Source organism: Cucurbita pepo, chromosome 11, assembly GCF_057944985.1.
Source record: "Cucurbita pepo subsp. pepo isolate OVF chromosome 11, ASM5794498v1, whole genome shotgun sequence".
NCBI lineage: Eukaryota > Viridiplantae > Streptophyta > Magnoliopsida > Cucurbitales > Cucurbitaceae > Cucurbita > Cucurbita pepo.
This window is the reverse complement of record NC_141808.1, coordinates 2,365,885-2,382,858: the sequence shown is the minus strand read 5'-3', so window position 1 is coordinate 2,382,858 and position 16,974 is coordinate 2,365,885. Positions and strand designations below refer to the sequence as shown.

The following is a 16,974-nucleotide window of genomic DNA, read 5'->3' as shown; positions in this document are numbered from 1 at the left end:
TTAAATTTTATAAATTTTATGTTTAATAAAATAATTAATTAATTAATTACAAATAAGTTAAAACTTTTAAATTTATTAGATATTTTTTAAAAGTTTAGGATCAATTAAATAATTTTAAAAAATTATAGACGAAATACAATTTTAATTAAACTTATAATGAACAAATTTATCGTGTTACGTCACCCCTTCAAAATGTCTTAATTTAACGATATTAAATTATATATATTTTTAGTTAAATTATTAAGAAAATTTGGAGTCAATTTGTTTAAAAAATAAATAGAATATTGTTACATAATAAAATTTTTGATTCTTTGGATATAAAAGTGACGACATGCCCCATTAAGCATGTGATGTGAAAGAGGACAATGAAATCAATTCAATCAAACTGAATTATTCAATGTTTACTGTAAAAAAATTAAATAGAAAAATAAGTAACCTTAATTGCATCATTTCAAAAATTCAATACGTTAGAACGCTACTTATTAAACTTATTATCATTCCATGTGTAGTAAATAGTAAATATTTTTACCCAAAAAAGAATCGGTAATTTTTAATGTTTGTAAAAGTTTATACAATTAGTAGCTAGTCGGAAGTCAAAAGAAACATTACTACGAACATGGATGCCTTAAGAAGGTCAAAAGAGTTCGCAAAATAATAGAAAATTTTATAATTGAATGACTTGAAGTCTACTTGATAAGTCTTTGCTCGTATGCTTTATTCTTTAAATTTTCGTACTTTTACACTATGAGTAGGTTTAGAGACTCATGGGTTTACTCTTAAGAGGTTCCCTTAGGTATCGTACAGACGAATAAATGACGGGTCACCTTGAAAGCCTTTTTAAGAAGTTGGGTTTAGGGGTGGTAAGCAAATACGTGAGAGGGACATGACCTATCAAGTTGTGTACTTACAAAGCCGAGACACGTTTCTTTCTTGTACTTACTTTTTGGTACAATTTCGACAATGAGACCGTGAAGGAAAATATAAAGAAGACTAACTCGTCCCGTTAAAAAAATATACAATACTAGTCTAACTCGGCTCGATACTATTGTATATACCAATAAAGTGCACTTTACTTTCGGGCAATGACGTGGATTTGTTGTCACATTGGGCTCTTAGGCCCAAAGACTAGGCCCAATTAGAAATCAAGATTAAAAAAAAAAAAAAAAAAAGAAAAGAAAATGTACATATTACTGATATATTTTTTTCAGCTCAGAAATTTTCAAATTTACAATTTTTTTAAAAGAAAAAAAAAAAGAGGAAAATCTAGAAAGAGTTTATCCCCATCTTAAGCCTAGTACCCTTCGTCAACAACGCTGCCACGGCGACTGTGTACAGATCATTATCTTCAAATGCACTCAGTGCCAAGTCAGCGTCTTCTTTCCCCATGTCAGCAGTTTCATCCTCGCTGGCATTTCCAGTGGGCCTCACCACTACCAACGTAGCGTCCTCCATACATAACCCGTGCTGGAGATCGAGCAATGGCCAGTACTTCATCCTTACCGTCGTTCTCGGTACTCTAGTTCTCAACGTCCGCCTCTCCGCCGTCCGTCTCTCCGACGTCTCTCCGCCGCCGCCGCCGCCGCCGCCGCCGCGAACTCTCGATCTCCTAATATCGTCTAAACCATTCTTCTCGATCACCACCACACCATTCCCTCCCTCGTCTCTCAACACCAGATGATTCATCTCCAAATGCTCCAGCACCACCTCCACCATCACATGGTGCCTCGCCAACGCCGTTATCAGAGTGCGCATCAACCAGGTCACTCTCGCTTCCATCCTTGGGAAGAAATCGACACCGAAATCATCCACAACCATCATCGCCCGACCATCGAATTTCCTAATCTTTTGAAAACTCAAAATCACGCAGCTCCTAAACGTTTCACCGAACTCCGCTCTCCATTTAACGGCTCTCGCAACTTCAAGGCCCTTAGTCGGAAACTCGATCTGGAGGCGCTGGATCCGGTGGAACTGGCGGAGGATTTGCGCGGGAGACGTCTGCGATTTGGATTTGAGGAAAACAGGGGACATAAAATAGAAGAACGATTCCAATGTAGTTTTAAAGAAGTCGAATAATTTGGAGTTTGGAACGTAATCGGAATCGGAATCAGAATCGGAATCGGACTCGGAATCGGAGGAAACGGTATAGTCGATCTTGAGAGAAAGGGAATCGGAATGAGGAACGAGGGAGTTGAAGCGCTTCGAAACGGCTCTGCAACGGATCAAGGATTTGACATCGGAGACAAAGTTAAATATCACAAGAACGAGGGAATCGGGAAGAGAATCAAAGCCGTCACCGGCGACGCGATTTGAAGAAGAAGCTTCTTGTTCTTGAACTTCCGCCATTGGAAACACCGTATAAACCTTTCTCTTCGTTCAGTTCTTTATTTCCGTTTCAGTCTCCCATTCTTTGAACTTATTAACAGAAGCTAGGCGTGCAAGTCACGTGATGAGAGAGAGAGAGACACAGAGCGGGCCATGTTGCTGTGGTTTAACCGTTACCTGACATCAGTGGGGCCCACAGGCCCAAACTTAAAGCCCATTTAAATTCATCCAAATTTTTTTAAGTCTCTTCTCGGAATGTTTTACAAAATAAAAAGGAATATTAAAATATTTTCGAACATAATATCAATATTATTATCGGTCCCACAAATTATTTATTTATTTATTTTTAATAATTTTAAATATTTGTTTATATACTTTCTAATTTTAGTTTTAACATAAGTATAATAATTAATAAATTTGAATTCATGGAATATAAATTATAAATTTATTATCCTAGTTTGATTTTTTTTTTTATAATTTATTATATATTTTTTAAAAGTTTAGGGACAAATTAAACAATTTTAACCCACAAAATTACAGTATGTTGGAATCCTCATGAACAGAAAAAAATTACAGTCCAGTGATAATGATCAAATGACATTGCTTCTTTCCGCCCAAACCCACGAATCTCTTAAATATGATACAAAATGAATGTTGTTATATCGTTGATAAGAGATTTCTCTAAGGAGAAGGAGTCCTCGACCCGTAAGAGTCTGGGCTCCTAGAATATGGCACCTTTGGGGCTTTTTATTTGATTGTATCGAAAGGCCCAATGAATTGAGCTTTCCTTATTGGGCTAGGTCATTTCGGGGCAAGCGGACCATTTCTAATGAAGATGATAAGTTTCAAGAGAATGATTAAGAATTATTGCAGAGTGGTGAACCGTGCAGTAGCAAACACGAGATAGATCTTCCAACGAATAAAGGTTTGTTCGAATCTTCTCGTAGATCCTCGTGAGGATAACCAGATAGACAACGTTAGACGGAGAGGCAACGAAATAACAAACTTAGTTATGAAAAATTATTGAAATTAAGAAATATATGTGAGGAATAATGACTGACTCGAAACGGTAAATAATGTGTCGGTAAAAAAAAAGGGTAAGGGTTGACCGAGTAAAAACCGAACCCCAAACACTTTTATCTAATATTAAACCTAATGAATTGTAAAAAAAATGGCTTGGAATTCGGATTTGGTTTGAAGAAACTACCATCCAATGCCTTTCCCTCTTCCTCCTATCCCCATGCAATCCATGCAAACCACAAACCACACCCATTACTCTTCATTCCCTAATTCTCCTTCTTCTTCTTCTTCTCTATCCTCCTTTTTCTTCTCTCTCTATGGCGGAGCCGGAGCGGATTCACTCTAATCTTCTACCCGTCCATCCCGGGTTCTCTCCCGGCACCTACGTCATTCAGATCCCCAAGGATCAAATCTATCGCATTCCACCTCCTGAAAACGCCTTCATTGTCGAATGTCATCGTAACCCTTCTGTCTCCACTTCTAACCGTCGTCGCTCTTGTTGTTTTCGTATCTTCCTCCCTATCTTCACCGTCCTTCTCTTCATCCTCATCCTCACCCTCGTCCTCCCTCCTCTTCTCACCCCTCCCAAACCCCCCGTCTTTAAGCTCATCAAATTTCGATTCACCCCCTCCACCCGTGACTTCCATATAGTCCTGAATATCCTCAACCCTAACCCTTCTGGCTTCATCGAGTTCAAATCTCCCTCACACGCTTCCCTCTCCTTCCGAAAACACAAAGTCGCTATGGCTAAGTTCCCTCTTATCCAACAAGAACATGGCTCCCAACGACATGTCGCGTTAGCCCTTCACACCAAATCCTCCTCGTTCCCCAAGGAATTGGAGAGACGAATCAAAAACAAGTCGAAGCTTAAAACTTCCATGTCTTTGATGATGGATCTTCCTGCTCATACGAAAGGTCGACTCTCGACACGTCGGGATGTCAAATTTGTTGTCGTTTGTAGCTTCACGGTCAACACGTCGGGAAAAAATTCACATATACTATCACAAGATTGTCAAAGCGAACGCCAATGACAATACGATACCAAAAAAGGGTAAAAATTATTGGTATATTCACTTCCATTTTCATTTGCTTACCCTATATACGATTAAACAACGTCAATGGTAACCCATATCATCTCTTAACCTTCGTCTCGTTATAAGGGCAGTTTTTTTCAATCTCTTTTATGTGAACTTTTCTCTGTTAATCTATGGTTTTTTTAGGGTTCATGTCTTTATAATTTCTTTATATAATTCTTAGGGTTCTAAAAATTCAACCTTAAAAAATTAATTGAGCTCGATCTATACGGTTTGGATTGGATAATCCGAACTGACTGAATTCTCGAGTCATGAACACCTGTTTTTTTCTCGTAAACCCGTGATTTCAAACATTGATTTTGTAGTCCTCTAATTCTTAAAAAAAAACGTCTCGAGATTAGTTAACTCGATGAAATCGTCTCGAGAGTTGACGTGGCAACCTATTAACCCTTTGTATTGATTCAACTCTCAATTTCTTTGTATAGAAAATTGTGACGTAAATCATAATCATTAATTAAGAATATTAAACAGATTAATTTACAATTAATGATCCCAAAAACACATGTTCATTGCATTTGTAGCTAATAATTATGTCTCCATTCATCATATCATATATTAATATCTACTTTAATCATTAGTGCTCTTTATTCTCGTGTTTATATAATCGATAATCCGACCAATTCAAATTACTCAAACAAAATTACAAAAGTTGAATTAGATTAGATTTTTTTTTCGTTTAGGTCGGGTTGAATTTTTTGAAAGCCAAAAAATTTGGTTCGGTTTACGGACTGACATTTTTTTTTTTAACGAAATCAACCTGAAAATAGGATTACAATTCGACCCTAAACCATATTTTTTTATAAAAAATGAAAAATATTTAATGTTTATGATATTAATGATGCGTTGTTACCCGTAAATGTTTCAGTGTTTGATATTTGAATTTTATGAAATTTGAGTTATTAATCTAATTATTAAAAAAAATAAGAAAACCCGACAACCCAATCCAACTTGTGTAAAAAAATCTAACTCAACCCAACTCAACCCATATTATAACAGTCAAAGCCGACAGCTAATAGATGTTGTCCTCTTGTGGCTTTCTATGTTAGGCTTCCCTCAAGCCCCTCACGGTTAACCAACGTGGAATCTCACAATCCACTCCCCTTCAGGGTCCAGCGTCCTCGCTAGCATATTGCTGGATGTCTGTCTCTAATACCATTTGTAACAGCCTAAGCTCACTGCTAGCCGATATTGTCCTCTTTGAGCTTTCCCTTTCGAGTTTCTCCTCAAGTTAAATAAATAAAACACGCAAAGTTAAAACTCGAAGGTAAAACCAAAATTATCGTTTTTTAAAATCAAACCCACTAAGAACGGTTAGTTTTTATCGAACATTTAGAATGATATTACAAAAGTACCATTATCATTACTTGAAAACTAAGAAAATATGTGATTGTTCTATCTAAAAGTAAAAACACCCTAGAAAGCAAACATCTAGGGCATATGTTCCCTTGGGAAAGGTCATGTCCAAGTCACATGCAAATCAATATCTAATAATATAGGGCACCCCTCCACGACCAAGGGCCATCTAGGTGCCACCCCACACTTCTATTATTATTATTGTTATTATTATTATTATTATTATTATTGAGAATCTCAATGACCCCTTCCTTTTCTTTACGATATGCAAAGATAAAGACACATGCCCTTCACTTGGTGGGTATCCCCCATTGAATGGACTCAAAGAGAACAAAAAAAGCCCCACCATTTCTAATAATAATGCTCCTGCACTCACGTACATTTTTGTTTCCATACTAGCATAAAAACAACAAACATCGTCCTACCTTCTCGAGTTCTCTCGAGCATTCGAGCATAGAATAATAACGTGGGAGAAGGAACGATCAACGATCGATCTTACTCGAGAGTTTTCGAGGGTACGTAAAACATTTACAAACCCATCTCGGGAGGAGTTACTAGGAGGTCGAGGACAGAGAATATAGTCCGGGAAAGACGGTTTTAGGGCAATAATTGGAGCGTTTTTAGGGTTTAGAAGAAGCAATGATGGGATTGAATATGCTTTTCTTTACACGTCTGAAAAATGAAAAGATTCAACTAGAGAGGGATGGATGTTGAGTTGTGTTTGTGTATATATAGTTTTGGTGTAAAACCCATTAATAAATATTTAATAATTTATTTATTTATTTATTTATTTATATAAAGAAAAAAAAAGGGGGAAAAATGTGATTTTTATTAGGGTGAAGAAGTGGAATCCAACTCCTCATTCAACAATGATTTCCCCTTTTTCCCAAGGAGTAGTGGGTTTTCCTTTTTCACCACCTAACTCCTTGAAAATAACTCCATTAATCAAAACCACCATCATCCAATCACTAAGATTCCTTTTAGATACCCGTTACGATTTCAAAGGTCGATGATCTAATCTTACGCTCGATAATTGTTGAATTAAACGAAAACTCGAGAATAGTTTCTGTAAAGGGTTAGACTAATCACGTATACAATCCTTGAATTCTCGGTGTGGATGCTGTATTGTTGGTTCTCATCCTTCAGAGGTTACGTGTAACAGTCCGAGTCCACTGTTAGTAGATATTGTCCGTTTTGGCCCGTTACGTATCTCCGTAAGCTGTTGTGAGATCCCATATCGATTGAAGAGGAGAACGGAACATTCCTTATAAAGGGTGTGGAAATCTCTCCCTGGTAGATGCGTTTTAAAACTGTTAGGCTGACGACAATACATAACGGGCCAAAATGGACAATATCAGCTAGTGGGTAGACTTGGACTGTTACAAATAGTATAAGAACCTGACACTGGGGCCCCAAGGGGATTGGATTGTGAGACCCCACATCGGTTGGAGATGAGAACGGAGCATTCCTTATAAGGGTCCATAAACTTCTCTCTAGAAGACGCGTTTTAAAACCGTTAGGCTGACGGCGATACATAATGGGCTAAAATGGACAATATCAGCTAGTGGGTAGACTTGGGCTGTTACAAAATAGTATCAAAACTAGACATTTGCAGTGTGCAAGTAAGGTCGCTGGCCCCAAAGGAGGTGGATTGTGAGATCTCACATCAGTTGGAGATGAGAACGGAGCATTTCTTATAAGGGTCCAGAAACCTCTCTCTAGTAGACACATTTTAAAATGGTATACGTAACTGGTCAAAATGGACAATATCTGCTAGTGGGTGGACTTAGGTTCTTACACTACGAGTGTGATAGGCACATCCGTCAACAAAAGGATCAGCCTAAGATGATCATCACATGGCTACGAGAATCTATCAAACACTCTCGTTGAAATGCTAACGCTAATGAGTTCGGACATATATCGTAAGATCTAAAGGGTAAAGGAGATTAATTATGATCCAAAATCGAGAACAAAGTAGGAGCTAGAGAGATAAAAGTGTTACTTTTTAGGTTGTTTAATCATAGTTGAAGTGATACCATATCACAATCATCATCAATCATCTAAGTTTAAACTTAGATCACTTTGAGTATCAATAGTTTTGGTTCAAAAGCCAAAAGAAAACCCTTTACGATCATGCAACTATTTAAGGCATTTAAAGGCAAAAGGGTTTTCTTTACGATCACTGTGTTCATATCGTGCTCGAAATGTTTTATTGTTGTACCTCTTTCTTGGTAGCTCAGCTGTAAAATTTTTAAAATTAAACGTGTTTGACTTGAAGTAATTCTATGTTAGGGGACCTCTTAGAATGGGACAAAAAGTACTAAAAGATCCGTGTTGATTTACCGGGATAATCAAGACAAATAGGTAACGTGATTTTGAGCAGTGGGGTTACAGCTCTTTCGAGTTTAACGAAGTAGAGCTCGAGATTATATCGTATCTTTTGAAGTTTCTTAGGTAGCGGACAGGTAGAGAAATAATTTAGAAATTGATATTAATTAATAATGAGCATAAAACATAAACATAAAATAGAGAATTAATTTGAAAATCCACTCTTTGAGTGAATTCAAAATTACTTAAATGTCCTTCTATTTTTTTTTTTTTTTTTTTTTTAATTAATCAGATGGAGTGGGAAAATCCCTTTGATCTTTTCCAATTCACCAGCCGACACAGAAACTCTTCTACCTGCACCAAACAAATTCAGAAAGGGTAAAAACGTAAATGTACATAGAGATTTTTTAATTTTTAAAAATAAAAAAATTGAGTTAATTACCTCGGATGGTTCTTGCAAGGAATAAGAAGCACAAGTTTCCTTGGGGAATTTCGACACTAAAATTCCAAACCCTAATCCTTTACTTTGCAAAACCTGTCAAATTCATATAATCCCATATTTATAAATAAAAAACATTTATTATTTTATTTCGTAAAAAATATCGATACCTTAAATGCATCCTCGTCCGTCCGATCATCTCCAATATAAACCGGCAAAACATCACTAGAATTTGCAAACCCTGATCAAAGTCAACCATATAAGCACCGACAAACCCTACATTACACATTAGGTTAGATAATAATACGAGTTTAATCCACCTAATGACTCGAGTAAGAATTCCAAAGCTTTGCCCTTGTCCCATTTGATAGCAGGTCGAATCTCGAGTACCTATCGAAATTATTTGTATTTTTAGCAACCGTGAGAAAAATAAATAAATAAATAAAAATAATGGTCGTAAAAAGTAAAAAGTTGGCACGTGCGGGTGAGATACCAGGATTTTTCCATAATTAAAATAAAAATAAAAAATTTACCTTTCTTCCTAAAGTGAGAATCAATTTAGGATATTGATTAACCACGGATTTAACTCGGTCCGCTAATCCAGCCCATTTCTGTAATTTCACTCCCAAAAAAAAGTAATTAATAATTTATTTTTATTGGGATTTATTTATTTATTTATTTATTTGAAGAAAAATAATTACTTTTTCATCGACGCAGCGAAAATGCACAGAAATGCAGAACTTATTGTTTTCCACTTTTGCCCCTGTAATGGACTTTGTTATTTCTGACAACGTTTTATGTACCTGAAATAAATAAATAAATTTAAATTTTAAATTTTAAAATATAATTAAATTAATAATAGTGTTTGGATACGGGCTTGACTTTTTCCCACAAACAAACACAAACCTCGTCAGTTTCAAAATAAATAAATAAATAAAATAAAATAAAATTACAAACCTCGTCAATCATGGGTAGCAGCTCGCTTGCCGGTTGGAAAAGCACTGCTTCATTGCCCTGGAATTTTTTTTTTTTTTTAATATTAATTTAAATATATAATATTTATTTATTTATTTATTTATTATGCTTACTTTGTTGGATTTATAGCCTTTTGTTGGGCCTTGTATGTCCATTCCATGGCTACCTGCGTAGAACAGCTCGGCTAATCCTACGAACTCGTACACCTGCAAAGTCATGATAGTTTATGCTTAAAGTAGACAATATCGTATCGTTGTGGAGAGTGTCGTGAAATTTGTACCTTGTCTCGACGCCTTCCGCTGACGATGGCGGTGGGAAAATGGGCGGCGATGTTCTTTACGGCTGCTCTCATCTGCTTGTCGGATGAGTTAATGGTGAGAGAATTGGATGAATGGTTGTGTTAATGGGGTGATTTTGAAGAACACTAACCTCATGGGTCATGAATGCTCTGTCGGGATCTTCAACGATTGGGGAAAGAGTGCCGTCGTAATCCAAGAACATGACAATTTGTTTGCCTTTTGAGGCAGTTGTAATTTCGTCGAACATGTTGAGTGCAGATGGGAGATGAAGCTACAATGTGTAACAAAACAGAGTGAGAATTGGAAGGGATTAAGGAAGAAGAACAGGGGAGGGAGGGAGGGAGGGAGCTGACAATCCATGGCGGCGATTGAGCGGTGGATTGGGAGAGAGAAATTGCTGAGTTCAGACGTGTTGGAGATGAAGCTCTCATCAAATCAACAGAGCAAGCAATGGCTCTGTTTCTGCCTCCTCCTCCTCCTCCGCCACCGCCTCCACCGCCGCAACCGCCATTTTCAGTTCTTTTGAGAAGCTTCTTCTTTAACATATTCGCTGCAAATCCGCCGATTCTGGCGGCTGTTATGGCGGCGCCGATTCGGGATTTGGCGAGAGATGGTTTCTGGTTGGTCATATGTCGGGGATGAAGAATTGAAATGAAAAACAGAGCAAAAACAGAGCAAAAACAGAGCAAAAAACAGAGCAAAAACAGAGGATGTTGAAGAAGAAGGAGACGAAGACGATGATGATAAGGAAAGAAAGGGTGAATTTATAACAGAGATTCATAACGCTAATGGACCAAATTATTAATCTTTTCTTTGCTTTAGTTGCTGTACTTTTCAGCCACCACTCGCTCATCCCCACCACCCCCAAATATTATTCTCTCCCTCTCTCTAAATATCCATTTTCTTCTTAAATAAATATTTTTCTTTACTTAATAATTAAAATACTCGGCATCGATTCATTATTACATTAACAATCACGTAAATAATTTAACCAAAATGACGGGTTACTACCGTGTTTTATGTCATTGTCTCAATCAATAAATTAGAGGTTCAAATTTTCTTGCTTTCAGATTAAGAGAACCAAAATGGGCCAAGGACCACTAAACCGACTTCGAAATATTTAAAATAAATAATTAAAAAAAATTAATTATTATTATTATTATTTATTTTAAATTTCTATTTTTTTATGATCCATAATAATACAATGCTTCAATTAATTAATATTAATGTCTTAATTTTAAAATTTTTAATTGTGACACTCACAGTAAATGAGTGGTACAGGAATAAATTGAGAATATGATAACTAAAAAAATGCTTAAAATAATTAATAATTACTGCATATACCAACAAAATATACCTTCGTTTACGATGACTCGACTTTAAGAAACTCAAAATTAAGTGAGCAAATTCATCTTGAAATGACCCGTGTTAGGATGTAGAGGAATGTCGGGACTATCGAGTATTGAATCTATATACGATCAATTGTACTATATTTATTAATTTTACTATAATAATAATAATAAATAAAAATAAAAATGTTACCAAACAAATTTATAAAGTAAAATTATTATCATATGGGTTTCAATTTTGGAATAAAACAAATATCTTGCACCTTTTAAAGTTAGAAAAAAATAGCTACTTTTTTTCCTTTTTATTTATTTATTTATTTTAATTTTAATTATTGATTAAAGTGGAAATATAATGGGAAATAACATAAATTGGACTTTTTCTTTCACAAGTCAATTTTTTTTGTTATTTTATTTTATTTTATTTTATTTTATTTTTCTCCTTCCTTTTATGTTTTCTTTTAAAAACAAAAGTAGATAATAAAATTTAATTATTTCTTTTATTATTTTCAGTATTTCAAATAAATATATTAATATCAGTTGAATCATTCCATTAAAATTTAACATATTTTATTTATTATAATATCCAATATTGAAATATAAATAAGGTTGACAAAAATATATTATTATTTAAGGATGAAGCTTTTATTGTCGGAAAATTAATAGTTTCCTTTTTCCCATGATTATGTCGTGGGAATTATGTAATTTAGTTAAAAACAGACTAAGAAAAAGATTCCATATTCTCACAAAATAATCCTTTTCACTCTTTTACACGTCTATTTTCGGTCGTGTCAATTTTCGAGTGCTAATTCTAACTTGGGGTTGCTTAAAATACCTATAAAATGTCCAAATCTCAGTCCTCGAGTTTTGGTCCCTGAATTTTTACGTGTAGAGATTTCGTGTTTACTTAAACTTGCACGACGAGACTTAGAATCGTGGGTCGTGTACTAATGAAATGAATACATATGGTGGTAGCTCCCGAAAGATCGAAAACAGAATATTTGAAAGTTAGAAACGGAATCTAAACCTAAACGCAATTATATAAGAAGGTAGGCGTGTCGATGCGCGGGAATAATGGGTGTTAGGGTCAAAAGTTTTTTTGTGGTTGAAGAAGAAGAAGAATGAGAGTTAGGCAAGGTGTTTGAAATGGGGAGCCAAATACAAAGTTTGGAATAACTTGGGGATGAAGAAAAAGGTTAAACAATAAATAAATATAATTAGCGGAGCTATGTTTAAATTTATTTTATCGAGTCGGGTTTTTAAATTTTATTGTTTGTTTTTTCAGAGCGTTATTAAAAAAATGATATATTATAAGAGCACCCTTCTTAGAAAATATTCTTTAAAATAAATTATATTCACTTTAAATCTAATATTCTACGAACGATCTCACTAGAAGACAAATCAAATTCGACTAATCTTATAATAAGAATAATAATATAAAATATTATAAAGCAACTCGATGGGTGAATTAAAGGATCTAATGCTCTATTAAAAGTAGCTAAAAATCTAATAAGAACCGCTTTTCTAATATATTATTATTATAATTCTGGTCATCCAGTTTGAGAAAACAGTAGCTACAGTAGAGCAGACAGACTTTAACAAGCTATTTAGCTGTTAATAGATTTATTCTTTAGAGTCGGGATTAAACAACCAATTTTTTTAATATATAGACGGAATAGAAATATATTTTAAAATTCCATATGAAAATACGGATTTTTTATTTTAAAATATTATTCTCTATCAGCCAATGGTTTCTATAAAACAATGTCCACTTATTTGTCTTGTTTATTGAGACAACAAATTTGATAATTTAATTAGAAAAATACATAATATACACGTCAGAATAATAATAATAATAATATTATTATTTTGGTTAGGTATGAAATTAAATATCAAGATTTCTGCCATCTACCAACTTACGTGTAATCTTTATAAGCTTTGTATTTGGCCAAATAAGGAAAGCCGGGTGGCCAGATCTGTCCATGTCATTAGCTGATGTGGCCGCTTCAAAAAATAATAAATAAATAAAAATACTGAAACTAAAACACCTCCTTAACTGAAATAACTGTCGCTTCAAATATCCACTGGATTTTCAGTTACAAATCATGGTCCCCACACTTTTTCACTAATAATAATTACAGATTTAACTTAATTAAATAAATGGGCCCCACTTTTCACACTTGTTTCTGATGGGACATGTCATCCCAGCTTGGCAATGATTCATCTGGGCCCACTAATTAGTGCTCTCCCCACCCATTTTGCTTTCTCCACCCACAAACTTTATTTTTTATTTTTTATTTTTATTTTTAACCTTCTAATTTTAATATCTACTCGCTCCATATAGTTTTTGTCACATATATATATATTTTTTATAATAAGGTCCGAGTTAGGTTAATGAATATAATTCATAGTTCAATATTGTAACATTATTTTCAATACAAACTTTATATAAATGTTGTTTGCTGCCTTTAATCTCGAAGCTTCAGTAAAGAATAATACAATTTTTTAATTAAAGATATTATTAAATTAATAAATCTAAGTACAGAAATTTATAAAGTCATTATTAGGGTTTTACATTTGTCGTACGTACGATGGTCGATTGTGAATCACTTCAGAATATTTTTATAAACCCTAATTTTCTTAGTTTCTAATGATTATTGTGTTTGAAGTATATCTACACCACTTAATATATTAATCTTCCATTATGATAATATCTTGTCTTATCTTCTTCTTCTTTTATACCCTTTCGAAATAATAATATAATATAAAGCTCGGTTCTAACGTTTTGAACCTGAATTTCAATGTTATTTCTTTCTATATGATTTCACTCAAAGTATAGATATCAATTTTGTTACGTAACTTCAATGTGTAAAATTGTTTTTAATATATAGTGATATACGTATTTGTGGTCACATTAGGAGTGTACATAGGTTGGGTCGAGTCGACTGAACAAAAAAAAAAAAAAATCTTTTAGACCCATCAAAAATTTTGGGTTGGTATCCCGAACAATCTATATAGATTTCACAACCCAACCCTCTATTTCTGAGTTGAATTGTCACATAAAGTTCATATATCGAATATTTACAAGTCATAATGCATCACTGACATCAGTTACAAATGTTAAATATTTTTAATCTTTTTAAAATTAGGGTTGAGTTGGGTTACAACCTTATTTCTCGGTGGTCGAGTTGACCCAACTCAAAAAATGTCAACCTGCAAATCAAATTGAAAAAAATCTAACTCGACCAGATTTTTACGATTTGGGTTGAGTAGTCTAGGTTGGTTGGATTATCGAGTCATACATGTAGAGATTCACTAAAACTTTCAGAATTGTAATTATTGTCTCATCTATTGAACTATGCTCGTATAGACTAAAAAAAACCATATTGTCCTAAAGTGTACGGTGATTCGTGTCCAGATATAACATACCTCCTAAACCTAGTTTGTCAGGGTCCTGTTGTCCCTCTTGGGTTTGTCATTAGTGCCTATGGCACTAACTAGCTAGTATAGTCCAAGGATGAATTGATTGTCACCAATAATTTAAATATTTTTTCAAAAAAAAAAAAAACATTATTAATATCATCAAATCCAATTGGTTATAACCCTATGTGGGCATGCAGCTAACTTTTTTAATTTTTCTTCTTTGGTACGAAAATTAATAATTGTAAAAATAATATTTTTATTTTAATTTTGTAGCTATAAATGCTCCCTAAAATTTACATTATTATCAACTTTAGGGCCTAGATAAGCTATATAAATTTTCGTAATTAAATTTAATATTTTAAAAATTTTAAAAATTAAATAACTGTAATGATTATTAAACGATGTCTTAATTAATCGAGCTCGAAAAAAAAGCACGGAAAAAATTGTTTGGAGTCATGTCGAACTTGAATGGAGTGATTAGACAAGACTAGTTTTAAAAAAAAAATGTACCAAATTCCAACATAATATATTATTTGATTTGAAACTCTAAAATTCGAAAAGGTTTATGAATTTGATAAGATGTGTAACATGCGCACACTTTGATTTGATATCTACCGATCTTCTTAGACAACAAGATTTCATATTGGATTCTCGAGTCAAAAAGTATTGGCATATGGATTTCGTGTTTGAATTAGTACTCGTCTAGTAAACCTAAAATGACAGTGTTATAAGGAATGTTTTGTTCCTCTCTCGGATCGATGTAGGATTTCACAATCCACCTCTATTAGGGGTTAAACGTCCTCGTTGGCACATTGTTTGATGTCTAGCTTTTATACTATTTGTAATAACTGAAGCTCACTGTTAACAGATATGTCCTCTTTGAGCTTTCACTGTGGGCTTTCTTTCAAGGTTTTTAAAACGCGTATGCTTGGGACAGATTTCTACACTCTTATAAGAAATGCTTCGTTCCCCTCTCGAACCAATGTGGGATTTCACAATCCACCTCTATTAGGGGCTTAGCGTCCTCGTTGGCACACTGTTCGATGCCTAGCTTTGATACTATTTGTAACAACTCAAACCCACTGTTAACAGATATTGTCCTCTTTGAGCTTTCCTTATTAGCTTTCCCTCAAGGTTTTTAAAACGCGTATGCTTGTGAGAGATTTCTACACTCTTATAAGAAATGTTTCGTTCTCCTCTCGAACCGATGTGGGATATCACAATTCACCCCCTTGATGGGTCTAGCATCTTCGTTGACACACTGCCCGATGCCTGACTTTGATACCATTTGTAACAATCAAGCCCACCATTTTGGGTTTCCCTTCAAGGTTTTAAAACCCGTATGCTATGGAAAGGTTTCCACATCCTTATAGGGAATGCTTCGTTTTCCTGTCCAACCGATGTGAGATCTCGCACTCGAGCTTCTTAGTTTTTGGGAAGATCGCGAGTATGACTCTATTGAGATTATGTTATTTGAACAAAACTATAAGCAAAATCACGAGAACTTATGATCATGGTAGAAAAATATCTTACGATCAGGAGCGTTCATATGACTCGAGAACCCGATCAACCTAGACTACCTAACCCAAACCATACAAATTTCGTTAAATGACATTTTTTTTTTCCAGTTTGAATTAGGTTGAATTTTTGGAAAACAACAAATTAGGTTCAGTATACGGGTTGACATTGACCCGACCAACTCGAGAATAAAATTACAACCTAACCCTGTTTTTAAAAGATTAAGAATATTTAATATTTGTAGTCAACGCTAGTGATGCGTTGTGACTCGTAAATGTCTGATATTTAAATTTAAAATATTTTAAGGATGGAAGCTCATTCATTTTCTTCCAAATTTGCATTTTATTTATTCTTGCGGGCTTCAAGCGGCCCGGCCCACTTCTTGATTCTTTAGCGGCCCATTAAAGAAGACAGAACATTGGGCCAGTCCATTTTGTTAGTGGGCTTGAAAAGGTCAATTTTCCAATTGCATACGGCCCAAATGCAGCGCACCCAGATAAAATGGGCCATAAAGCCCATATGAGTGTCTGTCTCCAATCTTTTTTCGCTCTCTAAAATTTGAAATTAAAAACTAAAAAAAAAAAAAAAAAAAAAAAAATTACATGGAAATTAATATTTTAAATTAAACATCCACATATTAACATTATATAATAAAATTTTAAAAATATTAATTAAATTCTTAATTTCTCAAATAAGTCATCGACATATTTGATATTACATTTTAATTTAAATTTTTAAAAAATTTAAAAAATAATTAAAATGTATAAAATGGTAATTTAACCGTATATTACTTAAAATATGAGGGTATTTTTGTGTCCGAAAAAAAAGGTTTATAGTTTTTTAGTTCATGATATAAA

General features: G+C 34.1%; 2 protein-coding genes and 1 pseudogene across 2 annotated transcripts; 1 reads left to right on the top strand and 2 right to left on the bottom strand.

The window, feature by feature from the left end:
• Positions 1-1,251: 1,251 nt before the first annotated feature.
• LOC111805492 (F-box protein AUF2 pseudogene) lies at positions 1,252-2,395 on the bottom strand (annotated as a pseudogene).
• A 1,158-nt stretch (positions 2,396-3,553) lies between these two features.
• Positions 3,554-4,572, top strand: LOC147790085 (NDR1/HIN1-like protein 13). The gene has a single exon (XM_087128580.1). The coding sequence runs from the start codon at positions 3,660-3,662 to the stop codon at positions 4,371-4,373; it is 714 nt and encodes a 237-aa protein (XP_086984706.1). The 5' UTR covers positions 3,554-3,659; the 3' UTR covers positions 4,374-4,572.
• Positions 4,573-8,255: 3,683 nt separating this feature from the next.
• Positions 8,256-10,648, bottom strand: LOC111805731 (putative trehalose-phosphate phosphatase C). The gene is made up of 11 exons (XM_023690948.2): positions 10,184-10,648; positions 9,961-10,101; positions 9,812-9,883; positions 9,645-9,737; positions 9,514-9,570; positions 9,258-9,359; positions 9,090-9,167; positions 8,877-8,946; positions 8,727-8,797; positions 8,560-8,652; positions 8,256-8,471 (listed from the first exon to the last, which is right to left on the bottom strand). Exons 1-11 carry the CDS (start codon positions 10,457-10,459, stop codon positions 8,406-8,408), a joined length of 1,119 nt encoding a protein of 372 aa, XP_023546716.2. The 5' UTR covers positions 10,460-10,648; the 3' UTR covers positions 8,256-8,405.
• Between the last annotated feature and the right edge of the window lie 6,326 nt (positions 10,649-16,974).

Excerpts from the sequence above, each read along its gene's own strand:
- LOC147790085 (XM_087128580.1), top strand. The coding sequence starts at position 3,660 with ATGGCGGAGCCGGAGCGGATTCACTCTAATCTTCTACCCGTCCATCCC.
- LOC111805731 (XM_023690948.2), bottom strand. The coding sequence starts at position 10,459 with ATGACCAACCAGAAACCATCTCTCGCCAAATCCCGAATCGGCGCCGCC. Across the intron at positions 9,360-9,513 it reads TGCTACCCATGATTGACGAG|GTACATAAAACGTTGTCAGA; the intron begins GTTTGTAATTTT and ends TATTTATTTCAG. Across the intron at positions 8,472-8,559 it reads CCTTGCAAGAACCATCCGAG|GTAGAAGAGTTTCTGTGTCG; the intron begins GTAATTAACTCA and ends TGTTTGGTGCAG.